Source organism: Molossus molossus, unplaced genomic scaffold (assembly GCF_014108415.1).
Source record: "Molossus molossus isolate mMolMol1 unplaced genomic scaffold, mMolMol1.p scaffold_m16_p_10, whole genome shotgun sequence".
Classification (NCBI taxonomy): domain Eukaryota; kingdom Metazoa; phylum Chordata; class Mammalia; order Chiroptera; family Molossidae; genus Molossus; species Molossus molossus.
In genome coordinates, this window is record NW_023425345.1 from 74,733,163 (window position 1) to 74,741,144 (window position 7,982).

A 7,982-nucleotide genomic window follows, 5' to 3' on the forward strand; every position below is an offset into this window, starting at 1 on the left:
TTTTTTGGGGGGTTATTAGTGCCCCTTAGCAAATGAAAGGAGTGAGTGAAATATAGAAAATATCTTGGGCCCTGGCCAGTTTGGCTCAGTGGTTGGAGCATCGGCCTGTGGTCCAGAGAGACCTGGGTTCGGTTCCTGCTAAGGGCACGTACCTTGGTTGCAGTTTGTCCCAGCACTGGTTGGTCGTGCGGGTGGCAGCCACTCGATGTGTCCCTTTCACATCAATGTTTCTCTCTCTCTCTCCCTTCCTTTCTCTCCCTCCCACTCTATCTGAACAAAAAATGGAAAAATGTCCTCGGGTGAGGATAAAAAAGAAAAGAAAAGAAAAGAAAAGAAAAACCTTGGACCCCTTATTGGTCTGTTCCTTTTGGCTTTCTGCTGGAGGTGGGTCATGGCACCAGATGGGGAGCTTTGTGACATGATGGGTAGGGGTATTGCCCCACTTTTAAAAGGCATCAGGTGTGCCCAGTCAGGTTGAGCATTGACCCATGCACCAAGAGGTCACCGGTTTGATTCCTGGTCAGGGCACATGCCCAGGTTGTGGGCCCGATCCCCAGTGGGGGGCATGCAGGAGGTGGCCAATCGATGTTCTCTCATCGATGTTTCTATCTCTCCCTCCCTTCCTTGCTCTAAAATCAATAAAGAAAATAAAGGCATCAGTACTCCCATCCTCATTTTTTCCCCATGGTCACTGCCTAGACACCAGGTTGAGCCTGATTCCTGCAGTTGAGGTGGGGTTGGGATGTAGTACTCCCCAGATGATGAATATGTTTGGTTTGTGTTTGATGTTGAATTAACCATGTAATATTAAAAGTTGGCAGTGTTGATCTGACTCCCAGTTTGTCTGAGTACCTTGCTATGTTCTTGGGAGAACTTGTAACAGTTAGGGTTAAAACAGATCATCAACCTTCCATTTTCTCTTGCTTTCCCTACAGAAGACAGAAAAACATTTTCACCTCAAGATCCTTTCTCTAGAATAAATCTTTAGAGTGACAAGAGTTTGCAGCCAGGAAGAAACAGGAGCCAGAAAGGGAGAAAAAGCCAATTTGTCAGCATGGGTAGAAGGGAAGACAAAGTCTAGGCAAGAAGGAATGGGTAAATATTGTAATTGTCTTGTCCTTCCCTGTTCTTAGAAACCATCAGCTTTCTGGCTGTCTTGTGTTTCCACCTGAGGTAAGGTAGAGGTAAGATTCAGAAAGTAGCCATTCAGATCAGGGAGAGCTCTAGGTAAAGGATGCATTTGGGTTGTTTTGTTTCTCTGACTTGGTTTTTTCTCCCTCCCACAGCCTCTAAAGATAGAATGAATATGTTTGGTTTGTGTTTTGGTATTGAATTAAACATGTGAACTCTAATGTAAACTATGGACTTAGGTAATAATAGTTAATAAGACCTAATAATAAAATAAATAATACAATTTAAAAATAATATAATTGTTACAAATGTATCACACCAATGTAAGATGTTAATAGGGGAAACTGAGGGGTTAATATAGAAGGGAATTTTGGGGGACAGGCTATACTTTCTGCTCAACTTTTCTATAAACCTAAAACTACTCTAAAAAATAAATGCCATTAAAATAAAACGCATAAACAAACAAAACAGAAACAGATTCATGGATACAGAGAACAAACTGATCATTGCCAGGTGTGAGGAGGTTTGGGGGGCTGGATGAAAAAGGTGAAGGATTAAGAAGAACAAATTGGCCCAGCCGGTGTGGCTCAGTGGTTGAGCGTCCACCCATGCACCAAGAGGTTGCCGGTTCGATTCTCGGTCAGGGCAAATGCCCAGGTTGTGGGCCAAATCCCCGGGGAGGGGGCATGCAGGAGGCGGCCAGTCGATGTTCTCTCTCATCGATGTTTCTGTCTCTTCCTCTCCCTTTCTCTCTCAAATCAATAAAGAAAGAAAATTAAGCCCCGCCGGTGTGGCTCAGTGGTTGAGCGTAGACCCATGCAGCAAGAGGTCGCTGGTTGGATTCTCGATCAGGCCACATGCCCAAGTTGTGGGCCCGATCCCCAGTGGAGGGCCTGCAGGAGGCGGCCAGTCACTGTTCTCTCTCATCGATGTTTCTATCTCTCCCTCTCCTTTTCCCTCCCTCTCTCTCTAAAAATCAGTAAAGAAAAAAAAATTTTTTTAAATTTTTTTTAAAAAGTACAAATTGGTAGTTACAAAATAGTCATGGGGATGTAAAGTACAGAATAGGGGATATTGTCAGTCGATGATATAATAACTATGTATGGTGCCAGGTGGGTACCAGACTTATCAGGCTATCACTTTGTGAGTTATATTAATATCTAACTACTATACTGTACATCTGAAATTAATGTAATAGTGAATGTCCACTGTAATTGAAAACATAAAAATAAATACCCAGCACCCAAGAAGTGACAACTAGTGGGAATTGATGAAGAGCCAGGTGGAAGGTGAGGGCAGGAGCAAAGGTGGGAAGTCTAATTGGGGGGACATGCATTTGTCTTCATCCTTCTGTCTTAGAGACAAACCACCACTTTCCCTCCCCCTACCAAAGGTACACAGTCAGTCTCCCTCCCCTGTCATTTCCAAGGCACAAGAGTTGGAAATTCACAGAATTTCAACAAAAAGGCATTTTTATATTGAGGGTGAGGACACTAACAAACTGGAGGTGGAGATAGGCCCAGTTATGGATGGCGAGCTCAAGTCAGAAATGGGAGAATTCAAAGGATCCAGGAATTTCATCAACATTGTTGGATGTCTCTACATCCAGTTCTTCCTTCTCCCTATTTTAGGAGTGTACAGTCCCCTGAAAACTTACTCCTCTAGAAACCTTTAAAAATTATTTTATTTGTTGTTGTTGTTAATCCTCACCCAAGGATATTTTTCCATTGATTTTTTTTTTTATCTTCACCCGAGGACATTTTTCCATTTTTTGTTCAGGTAGAGTGGGAGGGAGAGAGAGGAACAGAGAGAGAGAGAAACATCGACGTGAAAGGAACACATCGAGTGGCTGCCACCCGCACGACCGACCAGGGCCGGGGACAAACTGCAACCGAGGTAGGTGCCCTTAGCACCCGAACCCGAGTCTCTCAGGACCGCAGGCCGATGCTCTAACCGCTGAGCCAAACCGGCCAGGGCTTTCCATTGATTTTTAGATAGAGTAGGAGGGAGGGAGGCTGGGGGGAGAAAGAGAAAAACATTGATGTGAGACTTGATTGGCTGCCTCCACATGACCCTGACCAGGGCCGGGGATAGAACCTGCAACCTAGGTATGTGCTCTTGACTGGAAATTGAATCCTTGTTCAGTCTGCAGGCTGACGCTCTAACCACTGAGAAAACTGGGCAGGGGCTTTTTTTTACTATTATTTGTTTGTTTTTAGAGAGAGAAGGAGAAGAGAGAGAGAAACATCAATTTGTTGTTCCACTTATTTATGCATTCATTGGTTACTTCTTTTTTTTAATTCATCATCAGAGGATATTTTTCCATTTATCATCAGATAGAGTGGGAGGGAGTGGGAGAGAGACAGAGAGAAACATCGATGTGATAGAGCCATATCGACTGGTTGCCTCCCGCATGACCCTGACCAGGGTGGGGATGAACCGCAGCCAAGGTACGTACCCTTGACTGGAATTGAACCCGCGACTCACTGGTTCACAGGGTGATGCTCTAACCAGTGGTTCTCAACCTTCCTAATGCCATGACCCTTTAATGCAGTTCCTCATGTTGTGAGGAACACAACCATAAAATTCTTTTCATTGCTATTTCATAACTGTAATTTTGCTACTGTCATGTCTTAGGCGACCCCTGTGAAAGGGTTGTTCGACTCCCAAAGGGGTCGCGACCCACAGGTTGAGAACTATTCTAACCGTTGAGCCAAACCAGCCAGGGCCATTGGTTGCTTCTTGTATGTGCCCTAACCGTGGATCAAACCCACAACCTTGGTATATTGGACAGCACTCTAACCAAATGAGCTACCTGGCCAGGGCCTAGAAGTCTCCCCCCCCCCCCCCCGATTTCTTGCTTGTTATGGGCCCCCTTCTGGGGCTGAGAGGAGTGAGCAACATGGAAAGAGGCACCCAGGACACCTTTGGCTGTCTGACAGAGGTGGGTTATAGCACCAGACAGGAACCTGTATGGCACAGTGATGTGTGGATTTTTGTACCAGTTTTAGGAAGCACCATATGCTCGTATTCCCTGTTTTCCAGACTAGTTTATTGTCCTCTAGACTCCTGGATGAGAAATGAAGCCCTAATTTCTATTATTTTAATGCAGGCTTAGGAAGAGGTACTATGGTAATGAATGTGCTTAATTAAAGTATTGCATTGGAATTAAGATGGTAAAAACTGAAAAATCGCTCTGATTTGTTCTAACTCTGCCAGTAGGTTTTATTTTCCCATTCCTCTATCTGATAAGTTTATTGAAAAGAACTATTTTGGGATCTCTTCCCCAGAAGTTATTGGCAAACCTGCCTTTCACCTCCTTGCTTCCCCAGAAGATAGAGGAATTTTTCTTGATCCAAGATTAGGTCTAAAGAAATCCTTCGGGTGACAGACATGGGTCAGGAAAAGCAGTATCTACAAAGGGGAAAGCCTGTTTGTCAGCATGGGGCAAAGGTGAGCAGGACAAAGCCTAAGCCTGAAGAGGTGGATAAATATTTGTGAATGTTATGTCCTCACTGTTTTCAGAGGGGTCAACATTTTTGGCTGAGGTAAAAGTGAGATCTAGAAAACACTCATTCTAATTAGGGGAGCTCCGAGGCACAGGACGTGTTTGAATGATCTCGTTCCTCTGGCTTATTTCTGGAGCAGGTAAGGATCATCTGAAGCCTGTGGTAGGGGTGAAGCTTTGTTTAGGGTGACTGAAGTTTCCAAGGGCTAAGACACTTCCTGGCTCTGATCAGTCTTGGTGTCTCTTCATCTTAAGACTTTACTTACTTCCCAACCTGAGCGTTGCTCTTCTTTCCAGCAAAGCTGTTTATGCTGACCCACCATGATCCAGACTGTGCTGCTCTGCTGTGTCTTTGTGTCCCCAGTGGCTGCCTTTCTAAGAAATGCCCAGAAAAAGGCCCCAACCTCCCAGCTGTCTTTCACAGAAACTGGGCATCCTCGGAACATGCTCTCCAACCAGAGCCCTCTCCCAGGTTCCAAGACTTGCCAGGATATCTTGGGCATAGCCCCTTCCTTAATCCCTCTGCCTGAGTATCTATCCAGTTTAGCTCTGGAGGTGGCCCTGAAGGAGGCTGGCTGCCCAGCTGACGCCCACGTTCTGCAGGTGCAGCTTGTTAGGGTGGAAGGCAATGACACCACTGAAACCATGAGAGTGAAAAGCTCAGTGAGGAATAAGGGATTGGCAATATTAAGGTCATCCTGAGGGATCTAGGGGGATCCCCAGGGTGCTTGGATAAATCCAATACTCACCCTCAGGAATATATTGGTGGTGAATACACCCACTGGAGTGGCTGGTCTAGCAGTTAGTTCAGATGGTAATTGAGTTTGCTGAGAAGCTATCTCCCATGTTGCTGGTGACACAGTCAAAGGTTTAGCTTTTATCCCCTAGAACTTCAAGTATGAGTTTCGGGAACATGAGTTAGGCAAAAAGCTGAAGGAACCCCCAAGTTAAGAAGAGCCTCCTAGTTACTATGGATAATGACAATATAATTTATCACATGTTCCACAGTTAATTCTGAGGTGCTTTATGGGGAAATGGATTCCAGAATTTGTCTAGGTTTACTTCAGATATTCAGTGCCACTTAGGTGACAAGTCTCCTTTCCCAGAACTGTGTTCAAGGATAGTAAGTAGTCAGAAATTTTGGAAAGTAGTTAGGCAGAAGTATGCTCTTTATCTCAGTGCTAAAACACATGTGTGACTGGTATTAGCCTTGCCCTTCACTACTTGGTAGTTCTCAGTCTCTATTTCTTAATCCATTTTCTCATTTCTTTCTTTGAGTTATCATATATTGAGCATGTAATATGTTTTAAACACGAGTGGTACTTTAACCTTTTCTTATTCATCTACCCTATACCAAAAAAGAGCAAATAGTAGATATATATCTAATCTCTTCTGATCTGGGTCTCCTGGCTCCTGCCATGAGCTAGAGTGGGAACATGGCAGGGACCTGTAGGAAATGCCAAAGAACAAGGTCTTAAGTATTGAGGTCAAGTGTGCGACAGGGCACAAGGTTTGAGCAGCCAGTCCAAATGGACAAATATTTGCAGAGATTACATCTGTTACTTATCATAGGGGAAAGCAAGGATGTCCTATATTCATGGAATAGAGAAGTGGGCAGCACCAAATCGAGCAGCTACCAAACCTATCAAGGCAGTCTCACTTCTCAATGATTGGACTGTGTAGTAATTTGGGGCCTCCTATAAATGGGTGGAAATAAAGCAGAGGAAGTCCCTGGTAACCTGAAAGTGGAGAAGCCAAGTGCAAACAATTGAGTTGCATTTTCTATTTCCTAGGCCTTTACCTAAAAAGAACAAAAGCTTAAAGTAGTTGGATGAGGTGTGTCCTGGGCTCTTTGAGACCACATCCCATAGGGAAACTGTTTCTGGTTTTCCCCCTCCAGTGTACTCTGATCCAGACATGGGTGGCCTCAGACTCATCATGATACCATTTGAGCTGCTTCTTTGTTGCTCCATCCTGCTGCACCCCGTGGATACCATTTCATATGAAAACCAGACAAATGTCCTGATGCACCTTCCCTCATCCTCGGAATCCTGGCCACCCTCCTCAGGCCCCTTGCCTTGCCAGACCCTGCTCCCAAAGTCCCTGCCTGGCTTTACCCATATGGCCCCTCTACCCAAGTTTTTGGTAGGCCTGTCACTGATGATTGCCCTGAAGGAAGCTGGCTGCCATGCTGATGTACAGGCCTTGCAATTTCAGCTCTACCGCCAGGGGGGTATAAATGCTACACAGATCCTCACCCGACATCTTCAAGGGCTGGAGAAAGGCAGAAACACAGAGGGGTGTATCAGTGGATGCCCTAGTCTCTGCTCTGCAGCTGTTGGCCAGGGAACAGCTGGGCCCAGAAAGGGCCCGACGCTCCCTCACCATCAAGGACTGTGAGAATAAACAGGAGGAGAGTGTGCATGGTATAGTACGGTTGTTGCCAGCAGTGGGAACCTACTACAACCTGGGCACAGCTTTGTTTTATGCTACTCAGAACTGCTTGGACAAGGCCAAGGAACGAGGCCAAGATGGGGTCATAGATCTGGGTTATGACCTCCTAATGACCATGGCTGGACTGTCAGGGGGGCCCATGGGACTAACGATCAGCACTGCGCTTAAACCTGCTGTGAAGGCTGGGGTTGAACAGTTGATCCGGTATTACCATGAGAAAGAGGCAAACAGCTCTCCTCCAGAGACTAGCAAAGAGGGCTTGGGCAGCACCCTAAGTGTGAGTGACGTGACAGAAACAACTACCATGGCCCCTATGGTGTCAGCTCCTTACTGGTGGTGGCCCTTATTCAAGAACTATGACTTAGATCCTCGGAATGAGAGTTTTGCAATATAAAAGGTGGTAAACAGCCCTGGCCAGTTTGGCTCAGCGGTTAGAGCGTCGGCCTGCGGTCCTGAGAGACCTGGGTTCGGTTCCCACTAAGGGCACGTACCTCGGTTGCAGTTTGTCCCCGGCCCTGGTTGGTCGTGCGGGTGGCAGCCACTCGATGTGTTCCTTCACGTCGATGTTTCTCACTCTCTCTCCCTTCCTCTCTCTCCCTCCCACTCTATCTGTACAAAAAATAGAAAAATATCCTCGGGTGAGGATAAAAAAAAAAAAAGGTGGTAAACAATAAATAAATCTAATATTCTGACAAACTGCACAATCCGAGTCTCTAGCTCTGGCCAATTTGGCTCAGAATTTAAGACTGTGTTTGATTCCTGGTCAAAGAACACATACCAGGGTTGCAGGTTCGATCCCCCACCCAGGTCAGGGTCATGCAGGAGGCAGCCAGCTGATGTGTCTCACATGGATGTTTCTCCCCACCCCACTTCCACTCTGTCTAAAAAT

General features: G+C 45.8%; 1 protein-coding gene across 1 annotated transcript; it reads left to right on the plus strand.

Moving 5' to 3' along the window:
• Positions 1–4,960: 4,960 nt before the first annotated feature.
• On the plus strand, positions 4,961–7,487 carry APOF (apolipoprotein F). The gene is given in 4 exon segments (XM_036251537.1): positions 4,961–5,302; positions 5,528–5,585; positions 6,540–6,927; positions 6,929–7,487. Coding segments are annotated over 4 exon segments (1,347 nt in total).
• Positions 7,488–7,982: the final 495 nt, after the last annotated feature.